The sequence below is a fragment of the Ixodes scapularis genome, unplaced genomic scaffold, assembly GCF_016920785.2.
Source record: "Ixodes scapularis isolate PalLabHiFi unplaced genomic scaffold, ASM1692078v2 PGA_scaffold4__175_contigs__length_147842914, whole genome shotgun sequence".
In the NCBI taxonomy this organism is placed as follows: Eukaryota; Metazoa; Arthropoda; class Arachnida; order Ixodida; family Ixodidae; genus Ixodes; species Ixodes scapularis.
The window spans coordinates 49,331,992-49,355,463 of record NW_024609879.1 but is presented as its reverse complement, the minus strand read 5'-3'; the positions used below and the strand labels follow the sequence as shown (position 1 = coordinate 49,355,463).

At 44.2% G+C, this 23,472-nt stretch overlaps 1 protein-coding gene across 1 annotated transcript in view; it reads left to right on the top strand.

The window, feature by feature from the left end:
- Window positions 1–23,472, top strand: part of LOC8023373 — a 119,631-nt gene that overhangs the window by 37,164 nt on the left and 58,995 nt on the right. Inside the window, exons 2-5 of the mRNA XM_029984103.2 lie at window positions 4,027–4,166; window positions 7,208–7,279; window positions 19,781–19,926; window positions 20,004–20,056. Coding sequence (XP_029839963.2) covers window positions 4,027–4,166; window positions 7,208–7,279; window positions 19,781–19,926; window positions 20,004–20,056 — 411 coding nt within the window. The remainder of the gene's footprint in view (window positions 1–4,026; window positions 4,167–7,207; window positions 7,280–19,780; window positions 19,927–20,003; window positions 20,057–23,472) is intronic.

Genomic DNA, 23,472 nt, shown 5'->3' with positions numbered 1-23,472 from the left:
TCGTCATTATAGGTGGATTAGATATTAGCCTCGGTGAGGGTGTCGAGAACGAGAGCTTTCTCGAACAAAATACGACGGGGCAAGTTCGCTGCGTAGGTAAATGTTAAACATGATGATGTTGCCCAATCCTCGGGTAAAGTCAGCATCTTTAGCTTTCTCTGATGCTTATTGGGCAGTCAGAGGTTTCTGCTGGAGGAGTTTTATCGACAAATGTTAAATTTTTCACCCGCACACGGATGGTGATAAACATCTCGGGGGCCGCTGTTGCGTTGGTTCTGAGCATTTCTTTACACACTGGTATATTTCAGCGTTTGTACGGCAACAGAGCGATTTAAAACCTGCAAATAAATCACTGGTTGTCAATTGCTTCCTTCGTGAAATAGCAGACGCTCACAATTCAAGCTCGCGCTTGATTTCGTCGCCCGCGGGACGCGATTTCTATCAGAAAATCTACTTTTTTTTCCGTTCGGTTCCGCGACACATCGTAGCAGACGAACCCTCGTCGTCTGCTCCCGCTCCTCGCCGGCCCCGCCGGAGCGAGGCATGACGGGATTGCATTTTGGCGCACTCCCGATTTTCTCGGTGCAGCGAGTGCATGCACGCGTGGGGTGTCAGCGCTAAAACGAACTCGGAGAGCGCAACCACTCGTGGAGCGCAACCACTCGTGGAGCGCCGGCCGAAACGAACCCGTTCCACGCTGCGAGTGGGCACGCGGGGGCACGAGTGCCGTGAAACGAACTCGCTATAATTCAAGACAGCAAGTGCAGCTTTGCGCGAACAGCACAAATAAAAAAAAAAAAAACAATAGAAATACAGGCTACGATGTGCCGTGTGGAGAAACAAACTCATGGCTTCGAACCGCATTGGAGCGGCTTGATTTATTGGCTTTCAAATAATAACGGCATGCTCGAGTGTTTACTTTTTAATAAGAAATTCATCCCCTGAGCCATTCAAAATACTCTCAGAGGTATGACATTGCTGGGAAAAAATCAACATGCTGGGAATATGTTTTATTGCTTAGGGAGTCACCGAAAAGTTCCGTACGTTCAAAACGACCAATATAAAAAACGAAAACGCAGAGCACGGGTTTAGTGTTCGGGTTAGTGTGGTGTTCCGTTGTATTGATATTTGTGTGTGCTGTGGATGTGCTCAATGTATGTTCACCTGATGCTTTTAGTAAGCGTAATGTCTGTATAGCAGTGGATCCCCAAGCAAAGTAGTGGCCTGAAAAAGCAAATTATTTTTTTGTAGAACATGAATTGGGTGTTAGTTAGCGCCACCTAGCCTGGCTACTTGCAATTACTTTGCTTGACCCCGCCATCTGGTGGCTAGCGATTTAACCTTCTTTCACGCTACGCGATAAACAGCGGCTTCGAGTTTGTTCTTTCGAGAGCGGCTTTTGGTTTCGCGGATTGAGTATGCCCTTCTCCGTGATGTGCGGTTGACGAAGGAATTGTGACTCGAGGAACACCAAAGGTAAGACGCAAAGTGCGCGAAGTAATTGGGTATCGGTTGTCTCCGTTTAACATCGCAGTGCTGTCGACGAGAAGACCGAGTAACTGCTTTAGAAACGTAAGTTTCTGTACCTGTGGGGGGGAATCTGGCTTCGGAAATAAACACAGTTTCCGGAGAGCTCGTGTTACGCTTTTATTTGCTGCAGCTCTCGTCCCGTGCAAGAGACGTAGCGTCCTCGTCAAGCCTTATTGGGCTCGATTTGCTCGATTCGGGGCCGCCATATTGAGATGCAAGCGACGGAGGAACTTTGCTCCCCTGCTTCAGGGACGAACGTTTCTCCCTTTCTAAAGAAACATAGGTTACAAGACCGTTCCTCCCCTAAGGGAGGACTATCCATACCCTTTTTTCTAAGAGTGTGCTCTCTCTTCTGTCCTTTTGGTCTCTCTTTTGTACAATATTTAAATCCTCCCATTTTTTGTTGAATTAATGTTTAAATTTATTTTGTTTTGTAATCCTTCGGTGGAGTAGGTGGTTTTAATATAATCACTTAAGTGCATCATTTACTAATAGTGATGTGCGCTGAAATTTTGTTGCGGAATAAAGGGGGATGGAGCCCTGTCATGTGACTTAGACCTTCCCCTGATCCAGTCTCTCAGACAGGAGTGTCTAAATAAAGAGTCAATGTATCATTCATTATTTATTTCAGCTACAGTTTGAAATATATGCATTGAACATTTTAATTTCGATTCATGCTGATACAGAACGGGGGCTTTAAAGCTCAGATATGTCTTTGGAATACACATTGTATCATTGTTCATATTAACTGCACGTTTGGTTGTACCCTAACGCTCACCACACAAAGTGTTGGCAGAGGTTGATGTATCAATTTACGGTGAGTCATCTTAAATTTTAGGACAGCTCTAAGCATTCCGTGTTTGCACTCTTCACACTGAGAGCGGAGACTATCAGTAACTATATGCCTTGGCCAGCTGAAGCCAAAGGCACTTTTCACGCGTGACTGATCTTTTTTGTGAAAATAAGTTCTCGCAAAATTTAGCTGTAAATAAACAAACAAAAATATATTGTGACGAAAATAATTCCTGGAGCAGGTGAACAAGAGGGTCAAAGGACAAACAAAATCCTTTGCAATATACTGTAGGCTTTGCCATATGTCCTAATGGTTATGGGAAAAGACAAGCGCCGAAAAAACTAGGACAATGTAAGGAAACGACGACACAAGGCGCACTCGCAACTGAAGTGGGTGCACACCAGTTTTCAATGACATGGGAATCCTGGGGCGATACAGCAAAAAGATTACAAGGAAAATTCATGAGGCGTATGCAATAAGGAAGGGTGCAGAAACATGCATAAGCAAACCTTCCGTGACTCTGTCAAATAAAGGGCGTTTATTCTTAGATAAAGAGTGGGCACGCGGAATGTGACGTGGGGTGTATTAAAGTGCATATAAGACTATGTTTTTCCAGAAATAAAACTTCAGTTGCGAGCGCGCCTTGTGTTGTCGTCTCATTACCTTGTCCAAGTTTTTTCGGCGCTTGTCTGTTCCCATAATAAACCAACTGGCCCGACTCACCATGGTGTTCCTAATGGTTAACCTGAATATCAAATAGTAGTGTCTTAATTTAGAACATTAAAGGGCGATGGTAACAACAGCTGCAGAGTCCCGATATTCCTTAAAGCCATTCTCGATATGCAAGGAATTGTGTGATTATTTTAGAACGTGTTTTGTAGTTTGAGCAGATGCTTAACTGTCCGCCTTCCTAAAGTTCCCCGAGTGCAAACAATGACGCGCTTTAGGCGAATGTTGAAGTCCAGAATACGTCCGCATGTCCTCATTATACACTGTTTCAGGCGAACTGTGGAGGCTGCGTTCTTCAGGAATGAATAACAGTGTCGGGCGAAGGCACGTGACGAGTCCATGATCAACTGAAACGCTCGCGTGACGTGTGGTCGCGCGCTTCATTTTTGTCGATTTTATTGAGTCACGGGCGCCGTAGCTTCCACAGTTCAGCTAGTTATGGGGAAACGGAGTATATCTCGGCAGCGCATCCTTGTTGAGTGCCCTGACGACACAAGTGACAATGTGACCTAAACTACTGCGTCACTCTTACAAGCATTAGTGTGGGCAGAGCTTTGTGCGCTCCTTTGACCCGGATTTTCTTAAATGATCCATAAACCACGAAAATGTATCAATTGATATCTAAAAGACCATTACCTTTTTGCATTTTGTTTTTGTAAATTGGTTTGACAGCTAAACGTAATGGCAATGAACACTGCATTTCTATTGTGATCCCTAAAACAAACAACAAAATTGTTAATCAACAAATTCTAGTTAATTATTCAACTTAGCATGATGATTATACTTCGTTTATTGTCCTCCCAGTCTGATGAAAACATGGTAAAGACGGCGCTCTTCTAACTCACGACATCTTTAAAACCTGTTCGACATAAAATCAAACACCCTGCATATCAATGTATCGCCAGAGTTTGTTTTTATTTAAATAAGGGAATTTCTTTATGACTAACGTTTATTTCTACGTTCAAACCTTTTAGGAGCTACAGATACAGAGAACCGACCAAGTATGAAAGTGGGTGTAACCATTCTCTGCGACACGTCGTTTCTGACTTCGAGGATGAAAGAGCCTGCTCCAAAGTCTTCCGTTTTAAGATATCTAAACGTGATGTTGCACGCGGTATGTACCATGTTATATTTTTTAATCAGCAAATACTATGACGCAGGCCGGCTTAAAAATAAAAGAAGCAACATTGGCTGAAACATGACGGGAATAAGTTTGATCATCGATGCGGGAATCAGTATCTGAAAGACTCAACTGAAGCCATAAAAGTATTAGAAAGTCGCGAAGTAAATTATCTGAATGTATATACAATCAAGACACCCCACCGCATTCCTCCAAGCGCAAGAGATTGTGTTATTATTAAATTACTCGATTCTTTTATCGGGAGATAACCTCCACGGCAATTAATTTAGCCACCGAAGAAATTTCGTCGGAAGTTGATGGAATTGTATTGATATATATAAAGTTATGAGGTATTACTTGTTATAGTGAGCTAGAAAAAATAGCATAGAATAAGGGGCGGACTTGACTAAAGGCAAAGCATGCAGCTGCCAAGGGTAACGCTAGTTTGGGGGAGCCAAATTTTGGAGGTTGGTTAGAGTTACGCCCACCTTTTCAGCCTTTGTCACACTAGTACTTCTATTGAATGAGGACTTCATTACAGATATGTGTCATATAACACCACTTTCTGGTACTCAGAATTTATGCGAGCTTCACAGATATCTTTCTGTTAGCCTCAAAGTACCATTTGGCTTTCAATGAATGAATTGAACATACTAAAAACTGTACTTCCAGTTTAAAATAAGATGTATCAAAGGTGTACCCGTGCGGTTTTGAAATACGCCTGGGAAAATCACATATTTTTCAGAGTAAACTCCGACCACAGTCGCGTATCCGACATAAGTAAAATTGCTCAGGACCTTTTAGCAACTGCTTAAAACGGCAAAATGCTAAGTCCGCTTTGGTCTAGAATCGTAGCGTTCGTCCGATAGGAGGTTTTAAACATATTTATTGAGAGAGAGAGAGAGAGAGGGGTGTGTTTAAAAGTTTGTTCTTTTATTGTTCTAAATATGGTGTCAAGAGGTCTATTTTAGAGAAACGGGGACTGGGGAGTTATCTCAGGAAAGGTGAAAACTAGTCGTCTTTTCCACTGTCCCTTAATATTCCGTCCTCACTTCACAGCAAAATAATCAAATGTTTCTGATGATGATAGTCATTTCTAGGATGAGGCTGCATTTTATTAATATTTTTCCACACCGCGCTCTTGTTATTTATAGAAGGTACCTCCGCAGATTGCAATCAATCTTCAGAGGAGGGAACATATACATACATTGTGTCAAAAACGTTTCAGTGAATATTATTCCGCAACGTTTATTAATAGAGAATTTTTGTTATCGACTTTAGACCAAAAAAAAATCTTGGCACATCGCTGGGCACGGGTGACAACAATAACAAATAATAGGGAGTTTTAGAATAGCGCACGCTAAAGCTTTGCTTACGCAATGAAAAGCGCCGTCGGCACTGCGCACGCTCCGAACGCAAACCAGGTTTTGCGCTTTGTGAGTGCAATTTTAGCGTGCGCTATTTGTCGGAAATAGCGTGCGTACGCAAAAAGTCCTTGCGCTTCTCCAAGGAGTATTCGGGATGTAAAGTTGGCTGAAGCCAAGACGAGCAGAGTTAAAAGAATGGCGGCTTCGAGGATTATGTCGGCGGCTGTTTAAACGGCGTCGTGAGTGCGACGTCGGCGGCGTCCCCGCGACTGCAATTTTCAATACGGGACGACGTTGTACTCAGTTTGGCGACGATCACCGGAAACTTGATGCTGGCAACGCGCGAACATTTGCCGGCGGAGGTACGATGTGCTAAGGTCAGTACACGAGACCTCTCTTGCCGAGGCGACGGAAGCGGACACGACCGGTCAACCGCTCGCGTCGCAATCTCATGTTTAAACAAATCTAAAATGGTACTCTGGACCAAAAAACTTGCTTTTTTTAAGGTTACAGCATTTCGTGTGTGAAATAAAAATTGTGACTGTATCTTGATGGCGTCGCAAGCGCGAGATGCTCGGGCTTTTGCGTCGCGACGGAGAAACGCTATTCTAAAACTCTCTCGCGTTGCCTGCGCTAATACAAACGCTAAGTTCAGCGCTAGCGTGCGCTAAAATTGTGTACGTTATTCTAGAACTCCCTAATAAACCATGCCGTAAAGTCTGGAAACATGCTTTTTTTTTAATTTAGTAAGGGGGTGACAGTAAGAACCAGCTCACTTGGTACACCTTCGAAAATTCAAGCTCCAAACGTACATACCTATGATTGGGTTCGCGATTCCTGTGCAAAAATCAAAGGTGGTAAGATTTATGAAGGTTGCGAAATCCGCGATCGTGATTTCTATGTTCTATACTGTCTGTTCAACGTAGGCACATTGGTTTGCGAGCCCAATCATGGGTGGTGTGCTGAAAACAAAAATCAACAATTTTGGCAAGGAAAGCATTGAGTCATTCATCACTGTTGACAATATTGTGTCCGCGCCTTTTCTTAGTCCTTCTAAAGAGGAAATAATCTTCTTAAGTCCGGACTTAGCGTAGATTATAACCGCTCCCCACCCTACCAGAATATTGTCGTGCTCGGGCTCTTACTTTACATTTTATCCTATTTCCTTCTTTACAATTTTATCGTTACACTTTCTTTTCTCTCTACCTGTCTCCCTTTTTCTCCTTTTTTTTGAGGGTCCTGAATTGCCGGAAGTGCTTTTAAGTTAATTCATGTCGCTGCTAGTCGAAAGAAATGTTCGTCGTCCTTCGTCCCGAGTTTGTTTTATACTTTCTGTGGTCAGGCAATTTCACCAACACGCTCTTCAGTTAATTTGAACGTGATCTAGTTTCCCGATTTAAAAACAATATTTTACAAAAGGTGGAAAATCCCGATTAAAAAGGTAAACATTGAGATAAACTTCAAAATTACGCTCTATTTGTTCTAATTGGGCAAGCATACACCCTCATACCGCGACGCCTATATTAACAATATAAAATTTCAAACAGATTTTGCAGAGTTAAAATTAGTGAATAAAAATAAAGCATCCTAAAGCTGGCTCCCATAAAATTTAAGCCTGAGACACTAATTTATCTGAACAATAATACATCTGCGTTGAATCTTTTGCAGGCGGAAGTATATTTCAGGGAACTTGAGTGCCCCAAGATAGAACTCTACCTTGTCGATGTGTACAATACGACGGTATGTGGTGTCGGTTTCAAATGATATTCAAATATATTTTCAAATGTATATTCTTGCATTTCTTTAAGTGACCAGCTACCACCACGCGTAATGTGAGCTGAAACAGTCGTTTAATGCTTTTTGGTTTATCTGCCCACTTTTGAAAGCTGTGGTTGAAACCAGGCATACAATGCGAAGTTGAATTATTAACCTTCGGGTTATTCAACAAGTTCAGAAAATGTTAAGCTTGTGGGGTTCGCTGACGCAGAAAACGTCCGTATCGGGTGTTTCAGCTCTAATTGCCCGCGGGGGGGGGGGGGGGGGGGGGGCGGTAATTTAGATTAGCTCATTAGCTTTCGTATTCCCTATTGATTTATTGTTTTCTAAAGTCCTGCACAATTCTTAGCTCAAAGTTAACGCAAGGCAGGTCTACCGGTTAACGTCACAACCAATAAAGAAAAGCATCATCTAATAAACAAAATGTACCGAATGCCTACAGTCGCTACTGACATTTTGCACGAGACGTGACTTGTTTAGGGACGAGTATGTCATTCGCACCTAACGTTGGTAAATGATTAGTAAGGTCAAAATTGGCATATATTCTTATTGCTAGAATGCAGGTGGTAAACATCATAACTTTCCAGGAAATGTTTACCGTACTCTTATAGCCTTGCTCTAATTGCAATTTTGGTGTTGATTACCTTCGACGCGCTGTATGTTCTTCGACAAGGTCATTCTGAAAAGCAATTGTTCACTTAAAAAGCACTGAGATAAACAAAAAACAATAAAAAATTCCAGTAAAAAATGAAAGACGTTTACAACTTCCTGTATCGCCGATTTATAGCGGAGCTCTTGAGGAGGATGAGGGGAAAGAACCGAGGGGAGGGTATACCCCTACTCCTCATCCGTACCCTCTCCTTCTCCCCTATCTCTTTTTTCTCGCACGAAACGAGCGTCGTCACGCGACGTTTCGGTGCGGTGCCGGAACGTCACCGCAGTGCATTATGAGAAATGTCCTATAATGCACCGTGGTGACGTTTCGGCAGGGTGATGTTTCGGCACCGTGCCGAAACATCCGCACGGTGCATTATGGGAAACATCCCATAACACATCTTGGTGACGCTTAGGTACGGTGACGTTTTGGCACCATGCGAAACGTCACCGCGGTGCATTATGGGACGTTTTCCAGACTGTACCGTAGGGGTTGCGCAGACGGCGATGGCGATGCCGCTCAAGCCGCAACGGGTGCCTAAGAGCTGCGCTCTAAAATAATTTGCGCCATATTTAAGCCGGTAGAGGCAATTTATAGGGAGTTAGCCCTGCCCTAGGACCCGCCGATACGGGAAGTAAAGCAGCTACAATAGTCACACAATTCCCCGGCTTATACTCGAGCCAGTTTGGCGCAAGCTTCGGACAGGCTTGAGCCAATTTGGCTCTAGCTCGCGCCACTTGCTCAGCCCTAGCCTGAGCTGAGCAAGTGTGCTACTTTGGTAGCTACTCTACGCTTTTTTAGTCTCATTCGCTGGTGAGACGATAGTCTTGTGGAATGTTCGCCGTAACATTATTTTTCTCTGTCGTGGAAATGATTATTTCATGGTATTTTTATTATAGAGTAAGAAACAATACAGGGACATATATTTTATAGTTTCCAAATGATCATGACTTAACGTTCTCCACCTCGGTTTTTTACGATAACAAAGATGGCTTAAGGCTTTCGCGGTACGCAGTTGATACAGTGCGCAACTAGTTCGGCTGATATCTATGTTTATGAATATAGGTTGTTTCGCGTTCACTGAGATGTTAAGAAGGTCTCAACAGACGTAGCTTGGAGCAAAAAACTGTCGCAATACGCGCCTTCGAAGGCGTTATACGCGTGCTCATTTTCGTAGTGGGGCTGGCGTAAGCTTTGCGACTCATGATAAACAATTTTCTCCACCTGGAATTATTTGTTCATTCGCGTGTTTTGATGCTGAATAAGGGTGTCGGTTCCTGTAAAATCGACCTCCCTGATTTGAGAATCATGGAAACGCTGTGGTTGATATTAAGATTTGATAACTTAGAGCTAGGCTACAAAGAAAGTACTTTGCAAGTCATGTTGCCGGAAGCAGTTGGGTATTCGCGTCGCTTTAGGTTTTTCCAGGTACGTCTTCGTAATTTCGCTTGACAAGACCTATAGCTCTTTGATTCTGAAATGTGCACACTACTTGCTAGTGCAAATATTTGAGGTAATCTCTTAATAGACCGATCTCACGAAGCGTTCGGCACATGCGTGAAGCCGGCATAACTTCAGTTTACAGGAGACAGGCGGCAGAACCCGAGATATCTCATGCTCCGCACGCACAGAGCTACAGCGAGGTTGTGGCACGTGGAGAAAGACTAAGGTTCCCTCGAGGCATTGCGGCCACGGTGACGTACACAAACTGGTTGGTGAAATCGGACTATTGCTCGTTTTGACACTCACCAACCTTTCTCGCGAACGCTGTGCACGAAAACAACGATCAGAAAGAAGTTTAAAGGATCGCATATTTATTTTGCCGATTTATTTTAGACCGCAGCTCTCAGGCACCGCTTTCCGTGTTGAGCGGCGTCGCCGTCGGTGTAACCGCGCGCGTTGCATTATGGGACATCACAGTTTCTCCTTTCAAATTAGCGGAATAACTTAACTCGCTAAATGTAGCGAGGCAAATTTCCCCTCTAAACTTAGCGGGAAACTTAGCAAAAAATTACCCGCTAAACTTAGCGGTTGAAATTCAACGCCAAATTTAGCGAGTTAGGTTTTCCCACTAAATCTAGCGGGGAAATTTTGCGGAAATTTCCCACTAAATGGGAAGCCAGGAGGAGAGGAGATCAGGAGAAGGAGTGGGTACGGAGGGGTCGAAGAGGCATACACCCCCTCCTCCTCCTCAAGAGCTGCGTTCCAATTTCGAATTACAACAAGTTGTAAAGGTCTTTCAGTTTTTTTTTTTTTTTGTCCTTTCTGTCGTTGTTTAGCAAACGTGTACAGACACTGACAGACGCTAGTATTGAACTCTGGATCATGCATGATGGAACGCCAGAACGCCGCTTTTATAGTCGCGTCTTGTGGGCATCCCAGACGGTAGTAGACGAGGGCGGAATATCAGGCGGACGCCCGCGATGATAGACGCTGATGCGGAGGTTTCATGAACACGCTTTGCGGGCGTTGCACAGAGTTACAGAGGGTGCAGGAAAGCAGAGGACGCCGGAGGCTGCCACGCGCCTGTTCGTACGACTATGAGGTGGTGACAGACGCCAGACTAGATGCACCATACGTCGCGACTTGGAGGTACTAAGATCGTCAAGATGTTCGCCCGAGCAGCCAAGCGAGAAGCAATGGGAAGGACCACCTATCTGTGGACTAGGCTTAGAGGGAGTTACGACCTCCGCCTGAAATAAGTGTTGAGGTGTAAATATCGCGCAAGAAATGGTAGAAACTTTTTATTTGTGTTATACCAATCCCATCTGTGGCGTCCAAAAACCAGATGGCGCCACATCCCCGCTGTCCGGTATGCGTTAGAAGAGCCCCAAAGCCGAGGGGGTGACGGAACGGGAGAATGCGTGGCGGTGCGTCCGGGGACAGACGCGGGAGGCTTACGATGTGAAATAAAGTAATGAGTTTTCGTTCGTTACCTGGTCGTCTCCCTCGGCAACACACAAACGACACTACAAGTCTGGCGACGAGAATGGGATGCCGGGGAAGACCGCAACAAGATCCAGCTCGACAGAACGTTTAGAGAAGACGCCAAAAGAGACCCGAGAGCAAGACCTCAAGACCACGCCTGTCGAGAACTGAACGAAGAAGTTGCCCTAGATCCAGGTAAGCAGTCGCCATAGACCTTCGCGTCCCGAGCATTCCTCCGTTCGATTCGCATGCTGCTCCAACTTCTGTGTCTCGGCGCTGGATGCGATGGCATGCAAGATTCGAGAATTATCTCATTTCCTCCCACGTCACGAACGACGAAAGAAAGCGTGCACTGTTGCTGCACCTCGCGGGAAAAGCAGTTCACGACATTTTCATCACACTCCCGAACACGGGCACTCTTTACAAGACCGCGGTCGAGGAACTGAAAGCTGAATTCGCGCCAAAGAAAAACGCAGTTTTTGAGAGACATGTGTTTCGGCAAGCGAACCAAGAGCCGGCAGAGACTATCGACCAGTTTCATGTGCGTCTCCGGCAACTAGCCCTAACGTGTGAGTTTGCCGACGTGGACGGAGAAGTCCTGTCACAAATTATAAAAGGCACCACGCCGACGAAGCTGAGAAGAAACGACCTCCGTGAACCGGACATGAAGCTGGAGCGGCTATTGCTCGAAGGGCGCAGCCTCGAAAACGCCGAGAGACAAGCCGCCGACATAGAGAGAAAAGTGTCAGTGCCGGTGAACAAAGTATCACCAAAGAAGAAACCGTGGCACCGGAAAACACAGAAAAAAGAAGTCCCCCAGACGACGACATGCACGTGTTGCCGGAGATGTTGGCCAAACGACGGAGGCAAAACGTGTCCAGCATGGGGATCAACTTGCCACAATTGCAACAAAAGAAACCACTTCGCCAAAATGTGCAGAACGCGCAAACAAGAGCAAGTCAGAACAGTTCAAGAACTGGAAGCAACTCGGAGCGAAGACGTTTCCGAAGAACTGTACTACGTGCAGCAGAAACACTCCAAGATCCCCGTGTGACTGTAAGAATAGAAGGAGTCGAGATCGAAGTCTATGTGGACTCAGGAGCTGGAGATGACGTAATGGGAGAAACAACTTGGAGGGACAAGCTTAAATACACTTTGGAAAAGACCGATATCCGCCTAGTGCCTTATGGAATGAAGCAACCTCTTCCAGTGGTTGGGCTGTTCAAAGCAAATATGAAAGCTCGAAAGAACACCACCCACACGATTGTATACGTCATCAAGGCGCATCATGCATCCCTTCTGAGTTACCAGACAGAAACAAGTTTGGGTCTCTCATTCATGTGCTGAATAGCATTGAAGAAAAGTCCCAAGGTGATCCTGTTAAGGGGTTCCCCAGCCTCTTCGCTGGATTGGGAAAACTACCGAATTTCCAGGTCAAGCTCCAGATAAATGAAGATGCCAAAACAGTCGCTCGCCCACACAGAAGAATTCCAATCAAGGTGCGAAAAGGAGTTGAAGACGAGCTAAAGAGACTAGAAGAACTGGACATTATTGTGCCAGTCAAAGGTCCGACCCCTTGGGTTTCTCCAGTTGTGGTAGAACCGAAGCAGAACAACCCCCAAGCGGTGAGGATGTGCGTGGACATGAGAGAGCCGAATGTTGCAATAGAACGAGAGAGGCATGGCATGCCTACGGTCGAAGATGTCATTGGTATCCTGAATGGAGCCAAGTACTTCCCAAACCTTGACCTGAATGAGGGCTACCATTAGCTGGAGCTCGATGAACCATCAAGGCAGATAACCATGTTTTCAACACACAAAGGACTCAGAAGATACAAGAGACTTCCCTTCGGAGTAAACTCTGCAGCACAGATCTTTCAAGACGTCGTCCGACAAGTTCTTCCTGATAAAGAGGGCATAATCAACATCAGTGATGAAATTTTGGTGGCAAGGCGGACAGTAGAAGAACACGACAACAGACTTCGCCTGGTTCTAAAGGCCCTCCAGGATGCCGGACTGACCCTCAATGGAAAGAAGTGTTTGAACGCTGCAAGCACTCTCAAGTTCTTTGGACACGTGTTTTCACCTTCGGGCATTACTGTGGACCCAGCCTAGGTAGAAGCAGTCATTCGGATGGCCCCGCCGAGCAATCCATCTGAGGTCCGAAGCCTATTAGGTATGGTAAACTACAGCAGCAGGTTCACCCCAAGACTAGCGCAAATAGCCGAACCTCTTCGATCGCTCACTCATGCCAGGAACGTCTTTAGATTTGACCAAAGAGCATCTAGAGGCTCTAGACAGGATCAAGATGGAAATGGCTGCCAGCCATTCACTCGACTACTATGACGACACCAAAGAGACACATCTCATCACAGATGCCGGTCCCAATGGACTGGGTGCCGTGCTTACTCAAGAATCAAGAAAGGGTAAGCTCAGCATTTTGGCCTACTATAGCCGAGCACTCACGCCGACAGAACAACGATATCCCCAGATTGACAAAGAGATGTTGGCAATAGTATCACCAGTGGAACATTTCAGGATGTACCTAGCAGGAGGAGTCTTCACAATCAAGACAGACCACAAGGCCCTAGTCTCCATCCTCCAGAATCCAAATGCGAAACTGTCAGCCAGGTTGGAAGGACTGAATCTGAGATTGCAGCAGTACACCTACAAGGTGGAACACATCCCTGGAAAGGACAACCCCACAAACTACTTGTCAAGACACGTCCAAGACTCTGACTTCGAGTCCAAAGAAAGCAGAGCAACTCGAGAATGTTTGCTACGTGTGCAACACGGCTGTGCCAAAAGCGATGACAATGGAGGAGGTGGAGAAGGCCTATGATGGAGACCCACTCATGCAGAAACTGCAGAACGCCATCCTAGAAGAGGATAAAAGGGCGTCAGACAAGATGTGGGGAGAAGAGACGCTGAGGCATTGCGTTCACATCCGTCAAGAGCTCACTGTCACTGACAATGATGTCTTCCTGAGGGGCACGAGACTAATACTCCCAGACGCTCTACATCTGGAAGCGATAAAATTCGCTCACAGAAGACACCAAGGTGTCGTGAAGACTAAGCAGCTCATTCGAGAGAAAAACTGGTTCCTTGGGTTGGATAAAAGAGTAGAATCTGTGGTGAAGAACTGCCGAGCCTGTCAGAACACAGTGTCCAAAGAGAAGCCACCATCACTCAAAATGACAAGTCTTCCTGCTAGTCCTTGGCAGGCGTTGGCAGCAGACTTTGCAGGTCCCTTTCAAAGAGGAGAGTGTCTCCTGGTCGTAGTGGATGAATACTCGCGGTTTCCTCTGGTGACGACGCTGCCACCTCTGAACACTGAAGGAGTAACGTCAACAATGCAAGAAATGTTTTCCGTCCACGGCCTGCCGCTGAGCATCAAGACTGACAATGGACCGCCGTTCTTCAGTCAAGATTTTGCCAATTTCATGGCCGAAAACGGAATAAAACACCATAGGGTGACACCACTGTTGCCACAGGCTAACGGGAAAGCGGAAAGCTTCACCAAAACATCAAGAAGAATGTCAAGGCAGCAACAGTAGAGGGAAAAGAGTGGGAAACTGAACTGCAAGAGTACCTGTTGAACTACAGGGGACGCCACAAGGGGCGACAGGTCTCTCTCCAGCAAAACTACTCTACGGGCGGAAAATGAAAACGAAGCTCCCTGAAGTCACCGCCACAACGAATGATGGCCAAGTGCGAGAAAGAGATTAGCTCAAGAAGGCACAGATGAAACTGTATGCCGACAGGAAACGCCACGCTGTGCCTTATAACCTTCAAAATGAAGATCTCGTGCTACTGAAACAGCACGTGACTCTAACACATGAGTTCCTATATGACCCAGACCCCAATACTACTACACGTGTGCAAGGGACAGCTATAACTACACAAAGACGTGGCAAGGGAACGATTCGAAACTCATCATTGTTCAAGAATATCGAGAAGACTTCTGAAGTTGCAACTGGCGATGACTTTGACAATTCAATTAGAGACTATATGCCCACAGATCAAGGCGATCGACACGCTGACAAGAACGCTCCTGGCGACTCCATTGGTCCGCTTGAAGCAACCCCTCAAGCTCCAGAGAGACAGTTGTCGGCCCGGCCCGATCAACAAGAAACACGAGACCACCCCAGTTAAAGGAGTACGCTGTAAACTTTCGCTGAGCTTTTTTTTTTTTTTTAAAAGCAGGAAAGAAAATGTGGTGTCAAAAAACCTGATGGCGCCACATCCCCACTGTCTGGTATGCGTTAGAAGAGTCCCAAAGGCGAGGGGGTGACGGAGCGGGATAATGTATGGTGGTGCGTCGGAGGACAGACGCGAGAGGCTTACGATGTGAAATAAAGTAATGAGTTTTGGTTCGTTACCTGGTCGCTTCCCTCGGCAACAAATAAACGACACTACACCATCTACACTTCGTTTCAGCTTAAGCGTGAGCTCAGGCAAAAGCTAGAGATGGTACACACTTTCCAAACGGTCTTTCCTACGCAGCAGAAATTAGTTAAAGAAAATAGAGTTCCAAAAGTATATTTTTTAAATAAACGATCCGCAATATTTTATTCCTGTCATGGTGAGCATTAAGTATGACTAAACAAAAAAAATTATATTCGTTCAAATTTATTTTTCATACCTGCAATACTTGTTTGTTTGATCGTTTTCTGAAGAAACGTATCCCTGCCGGCAACATTGGAGCTTTTGAATCTTCGGCGCGCGTCCGTGCTTACTCGACCGAGTTTGTGCCATCATGTTTTTTGAATGATTTCTTCTCGACAACGGCCGACTCATCTGCTCTGAAGCTTTCTTCAAACCGCGTCAAGACGGTCTTCGCCAGAGGCTCGTTTTGGAGTCAGGCGCACAAGTTGTGCTGAATGTGTGCTGTACACTTCGCCAGGATTTGCCAAGTGCATCGTATCGCGAGATTGTTCAGCGAAAATCTGAACTGACAGGTATGAGAAAATGTTCGATGTTCAAATGGAAACTGGTTGCCTTGTCGATGCCATCAAGAACTGATGGTATCTTCTCCGAGCCGTTGACGAAGCGGTCAAGGAATATAGCATCTCGGGCAGTTCCGGAAGCTCTCGACTCCTTTTATCTTAAAGCAGTGGGAAGAATTGTGTACGACTACTTTAGAAAGTCCTGCTTTAATGACCGTAAGGGTCGTTTGCCATCATATATCTACGAAGTTTTCTATTTGTCTTTCAAGTTCGTTGACTGTGCGCTCAACGTATTATTCATTGGAAGGCCAAAACGCATCTGGTTTGCAATATACGGTTTAGCTATGTAGGTAAGAATAGTATTATGTATACACTGGACTCAAAGAAAGGTTCAATGGAGCAAAGAAATAATTGCAGCGCAACTAAATTTGATGTGGACACTCATTATATTGCGCGAGCGATTCACTCTTTTATATGCGGTGGATGTGAGACTTAATATCATAATGGTAAAAATTGCTTCCATGCATTGTGTTTTCCGCCGACTCTATTTATCACTCAGTCAATGTCCATGCCACTCCGACTAGCAACTCAATTTAAAAGACAATGCAAGACTGGAAAAAGACTTATGGAGATTATTGGGACCACACAGTGCTCAGGGCCGAGCTGTTGAGCCTAGTGAACATTGCGGAAGCGGAACGACCTGACCTAGAAAAGTGCCGGGTGGGCGCTGAAGCACAGCAACATGGCGATGTAGTTACTCGTCTAGTTGAATATCACTGTGAGTTAAATCATATTGAGCTCATGTGGACCCAGGAAGAGGGTTATATTGCAAGTCAAAGCACGTGTTTCAAGCTTGCAGATGTGGTAGCCCTGACCCCAGCAGCCCTCCAGCAAGTGACTGCTGAGAACTGGTCAAGCCCCGCACGTCACGTCATCTTAGTGGAAAAGAGAATATAGACAAAATAAAAGCTCATGGACCTTGCCTACGACCGCTTCATCATGGCAACCGATGGTAGCCCTGCCGACGATGACTCTGACTACGAAAACAACGAGAACATGGGTCTTCAGGAACTCGACTTGTGACCCAGCCGGGGACTAGCCGACAGGTGATGAGGCTAGAGACAAGGAGACAAGAGGTATTTGTTGGTACAACAAGCAAAAAGGAATTTCCTGCGCAACTTCAACCCAGCAAAAAAATTCGGCAGCTGGCTAGATTATAAGACAAAGACTGGCTAACAGACAGACACTGGATGATCGCGGCAGTCTTCACAACGGGCAAGAGACCTTCGTTGATGAACCGTGCTAAGAGAGGAATCTTAAGTGTGGCTTGGGTCTAGACAAAAAAGAGAAGGCTGGCTGGAATGAAAGACAGGGACTGGCTCACCTCGCAGTCTACACGACAGGCAAGAGATGCTCGTTGGTGAAACGTGTGAAGCGAGGATGCCTCACTGCACTCTCGGTTTTATTTCTTGCTTCACATCGCAAGTCATAGCTTTGGTTCGTCTTCCGAAGTGATGTAACACTCTGCTGTCCATTGGACACAATAAAAATTCTTTTTCACATGTTTGGGGGGTAACCAATAACTTCTATTATGTGCTAAATCTAACAGAAAACGCTGAAGTGGTCCAGTCGCATCGTATATTTTAGGTATGTTTTTTATGCACCATGAAATGTTAGAAAGTGCAGAGAGTAATCCGCAGAGTTTTCCTACCATGAAAGTTCATGAACCCTGCAAACGTGTGCCACAAAGACCACATCCTGAAGCAGTGGTTTGGAGTCATCCAGGTTATAGTGTTCAGTATCTTATGATAGAGACTGGGACAACGAGAAAACAAAGACAAAATAATAATACTGCTTCCAATCTTTGAATATATGTGAAATGGTGTCCAAGGCTATTTAAGCGCAATCATAGATCTGCTGAGCGATTGTGTTAAGTTTTCGTACAAAGTTTTAACATAGCTCTGTATGATTTTGTTTCAGTACCATAATTATTGTGTGCATCTTCAAATCGGATCTAGCAAACGGTTGCCAGTCTAGCCGTCACCTTGGTCATATAAGTCAGCGAGCAATAATTTAATAACTTGCAAACATATTGAAAATCTGATCAAAATACAAAAATCATTTAACCCATTACGTGCCATGCCTACAAACCATTCTGCCGCATACACGTTGCATGGTGATCTGCAAATTCGATGTAACCAAGACGTATCGCGTGAGGTCTGCATAAACGGCAAAATATCTATAGTGCTTAACTTTATCAATTTTAGAATCAAAATGCGCGTACCTGTAAACAAGATGTGAAGTTTCCCTCCATTCTTTCCTCGTTTCGTTTGCATGAAACATGATGCGTATTCTCCGAAACAACCTCGATGGCTTTATTGATGTCATTTTCTTCGAGCGTTTGGCTCGCAAAACTTCATAACGAAAACTGGTTTGTTAAGATGGGCGAATTGATTAAGTGCACTCTGCACATATTCCCCAGCAACTAGCATACTCAACACCCTACTCTGGATTTCAGGGTGCCTCAGTAACTCTCACAAGAAAAAGTATTTTAATGATAGCTACGTAGACAACGAAGGTTATAAAGTAAATGAAAAGTAAGAGTGTGGAGCTGATTCAAACGTGGATTTGGAAACAGAGCGCTCAGTTCATACCAGCATGTAGCAAAAATATGTGATATTACGAAACGTGATTTGAATCAGGATATGTTGATGTAATATTAGTAAATATACTCAACATCGACGCTCTTGATAAAATTTCAGGACGCGAAATGTCAGTTGTTGAGATGTAGCAGACAATACTGTCGATTTTTCATAGCAGACAAAAGCACCTCTCTCTGCCTTTCCGCTCGAGCACCGCGATTAGTGACGTACAGAGTGGAGGCGGTGTCATGTCAGCTAACGCCGGCGTTCGGTTGGTCCGCCTTGCATGTAACATCGGCTGCGTTCCGGCTTAAGCTGGAACAAAGTATAGGCAAGTAAATTTAATTTACTATTTTATTTAAGAGTTTCCATAAAGGTAGTGGGGCAAACTTAAAAATGTGAACCAAGCTCCCCTTCCACTGTAACAGAAATGATCGGTGCCAGTAATTCTGTTATACTAGTTATGAATTGATTTCACTTCCTGTTCGGTTATTATTGTCTCCTGTCGCCGCTTTATCCTTGGGTAGCTGATATTGCAGGTTTGGGCCATTCTAGAAGAATGGCGCATAGGCTAAGATACGCGGGTCTTTTTTCAAAAGCCATTTTTGCCGCCCAGCAACGCTCCTCGCAAACCGGTACAAAGTCCGAAACTCCGCATACGATACTAGCGGCTCACATGTGCAGAGGCGACGTGATTTTCGCAGACAGAAAATATATAGCCAGGAAGTAACCTACAAAAAATGCCTCCTCTGGTGATCTCAGTGGTTATCATAAGTAAAACACGTCGCAGTATTTTATTGTCAGACTCAGACTGTGGATAGAGTGGTTTGCGCGTGACGTCATCATATGGCCAAACTCGCAATATGTAATTGGCTATTTTTACTTGTTCACGCCAAGGAAAACAACTTTGACGATTCAAAATAAATATTTAAGAAGTACGTTATAAGTTGTAATGATATCGCATGTTTCCCTCACAATGTCAGCGGATGTTACGTTAGAGCAAGCCATCTGCTAAGATATCTGCTTCATAAAAAGACGTCGTCATGCAAACTTCGAAACTCTACGCAGTCCCGTTTCCTTACTTACACAAACAAATAATATATCATTCTATCGAAAAACGTAAATGCGATCGGCCAATCAGCACTCCTTCTGTCGTCCGTTACAACACCAGGAGTTGCGGCGCTCATTGGCCGATCGCTTATACGTCATTCGATGGAACTGATGTTAAGATCCCCGCCGTAAAGGGTCATCAAGTGTATGAAAGTTTTAATTTCGTTAATCGCACTTTCAAGCGAGAAGAAGAAGAGACATTCGAGGTCACCAATAAAGTATATAGTACCACCTTCATGGATGGTCCATTCACCCTCGCTTTGTTTCAAGAGTGGGTTGAAAAAAGCGGAAAATTCAACGAAAGCGATATCGTAATCCTGCTCACGAGGTAAGCCTCACTCGGTGCGCCACTTTTGACTTTTAAGGCTCGCCGTGAGCTTAACTCTTTAAAAACCCTTTCTGCAGTTGCCTTCTTTATGACTACTTTTGGTCCTCCAAACAAGGTCGTATAGACGGCGGTGAGTATTCAGTGTTTTGTGCCAATTGTACATCTGATCGCCAACCACAAAAAAAAAAAAAATATGTCAAAGACTGCATCATATTTCACCGCTTAATATGTTCAAATACATTATGGATGAAATACATTCTCTTAGCTAGATCCGGTTCGCAGAAGTCAAATTTAACTTTCGTCAAAAAACAATAGCTCAGCGAATGAAGCAGCCTAACATTCTCATATCTTCTTGCTCTATTATTTATTGTTCTAGTAACAAACGTTACGGATATGCACCGACTACGTCAAATTCAGCCGCGATTATCGATTAAGTTTGGTCTTGTAATGCACAGAATCTCAGTAACTGAAGCTGATAACTTAAAAAGAGATTTCTAATTTTTTGTTTGATGTTTTGACATTGTTCCGACTTGTGCTTTGAGTGCTGTTAAAAAAATTGCGTGGTAAAACTCACTTCCTTCTTTAATGCCTTCAAGCCTTGAGAGAAAATAAATAAAAGGAAATGAAATGAAATACCAGTTCTTACAAAAATCCATGGCGGCCCGAAGGTCACAGCACACATGAATCTTGGTCAGCAAGCAGGCATTCCGGGATTGGGAAACGCTACCACGCCTTCCGTCAATATTGTACTACGTTATCACACTCCTCGCCTTACCCTCGCGCAGAAAGCGGAGCTAAGGAATGAAAATCACATGGTTGATTGGTCTGGCAAGCGAGTACCTTTTACCATTTCTCAGCTTAAAGATAGAAAGAGGAGTAGGAAAGCAGGCGCACCTTAATGGCAGAATGGGGGTGCGCTGTTGAAAGGCTCGTATTGTATGCTCTTGCATGTTCGTCCCGAAGTTGATTGTGCAATGGATGCTATCTGCCTGGCATACAAACCAGTGACCTTCAGGCAGGTGCCGTGTTCTGCCTTATAAAGAGCTTTTAGGTGTTAGTAACGAAATACTAACCGGAGACACGTGTGGACTAGAACACGCATAGCGCCAACTCTGCAGCCAATGCCGGGTGAACAGGAGTGCTGCATGAAGGCTAGTTTTTGGAGTTCCAAAGAAACTGCCCAGCCCAAAGCTTTACCGAAACCCGGATGCATTAAGATCATGTTTTATGCCATAGACTAAGATTCAGTGATTTCGATGTGTATTTTTCGCGTAAGTCAAAATGTTTTTCTTTTTGCGGCGTTTATCGGAGTTCTTTTTTGGTTGTTGCTAAAGTCCCAATTATTTAAATTATGAAGTTTCTTTTTGTTATGTTTCAACATTTTTAGGATCAAATATAAATATATATACTATCTGTCGAGAATGACCCTGCCTTAACTTTGTAAAAGCGGAAGTGAACCTCGCGACATTCGCGTACTTGCCTTTAGTATTACTAATTGTATAACAAGAAAACTTGAAAAAGTCACCTTAATAGCATAATCTCCTTCACGCAGACGTTCGAAAACTTTGCTTTTTATCCTATTCGACCATCATTCTTTGTGGCTTCGTGGAGCGGAGTAGAGAGATAGAAGCGTCCGCTACGTCTACTATTAAAATAAGAGTTCATAGCTTTCGCGGTTATCAAAACACAACCCTACCTTCCTCTAAGAAGTTCAATCTGGTAACAAAAAACGACCTTCACTTGATAAACGGTCAACCTTCTTCGGTCACTACTACGAGTTTTTGAATGATTCTGCGAAGGCCTCTCCTGATGACCGCTGAACCTGTGCTCTTACCAAGCTTATTTGCAGCAAACTTAGCTTCTGTTCATTTTTTGTTTTGTCCATCGTGACCTCCGAAATTCGAGTTTTGAGTTAAATCTGGATTGAAGAAAGGTTTACCGGCTAGTGTTTTTCGGATGCTTTGGGATTTATAGGAAGACACGGAACCCCACGTATAACCCACATCTAAATTAAAATGAAAAATTAACCGCGACACCTTCCTGCGCACGATATCCATAAATATATATGTGTATATATTAACAAACCGTTTAAAATTAGGAGTGCAGTTTGAGATTCGTGTTCTTAAACATATGCTTTGGGAAGCACTGCATCCTTGGGGAGTTCCTTATTACATCGTTTAAGAAATAATACCGTATTTGTTACATGTACACGGCCCTTGAAAAAAAATTAAAAAAACTTCCTTGTTGTTATTAGCAAGCTCGTAAATCTAAGGCGCTGCTCATTTTCGGGCATTATTTTGTTTTTCATTTGTAATTTAATTTTATACAAGTTAGCTGTCTTCATTACACAATCTCGGCATCACGTTTTTCTGAATGCGCAAACCGTTCAATGTATGCGGACGAGACCAAGGTTGTTAAGCGAGGCATAAGATGACAGTTCTAGTAATCTACGCCACCAACCATAATTGAAGATAAGTATGGTTAACAGTAAGTAAAAAAACGCTGAATGCACCAGAGAGCCCTCGTCTTTTAGGTCATATATTCAAAAAAGTTATTACTTTAAAAAGCTAGAAAACAATCTCTTTGCTTTGCCTCGATATCTATGCACTTGATGTGGCTTCGGTAAACGAGGTTTGTCAAACATATTTAAAGCTAAACAAGAGAGTTTGTTTGTATAATATACTTGAATATTTAAAGCGAACTCAAGTAGATTAGAAAACACAACTGACACGAGTGATGTGTCTGTTTGCTCAACACTCAGAGAGACGGAATTTTCCTGTCTTTTTTGTCGAACGCCACTTCGACAAAGTCTGATGTCATCGGCAGCGAAAACTTGCGTTGCGGACGTCGAGTGGAGCAACACGGGCGGTGCCAACTTCATTTCACACTCTTTTTTGTGTGGTTGTCGCAGTCAAGGTAGATGTGGGAAGCTTCGTGGGAAGCTTTGTGGGAAGCATAAGGCTTCCCACAAAAAAAAAAATCTTTCGCCTTTAACAATAAAAAAAAAAACTGAAAAAAAGAAACAATAAACTAAAAATAACCTCCAGTCGCATGTATTGGCGTGGACCAGTCTACCGCTAAACAGCACGACTTAATGAGTATTAGCGTCGAAAAAATAATTGAAAGTGTCCTCAGTGATGAAAGGCTTGGCGGCCAAGTCCTTTGTCCACGTTGGGTGATCGGAAGTAAGAAAGCGATAAAGTTTCCGTATCGCACTTACTGGCAGAGCGTTCATGTTCTTGAAATGCTGAAAAATCAAAACTCATATGCTTGACGCAACTAAAATGGCCGCGTGTACAATGCTGCCAGACTAACAAGCGGTTTCGCATATGGTCTATTAAATACAACAAATGTTTGTCAGCCCCGCACTCGGGTTGAAAAAATCACAGGACACGCACTGAGTTCCAGAGTGTGTTGGGTTTCGGCTATTGTCGTCATCACGGCGATTCAACACGAACCACTACGCGAGTGCTTGTCGAGATGAAGTTTTAGTAAGGTGTTTGATGCAAACGATTCAGCACTGAATTATTCGCAGGCGCCACTACA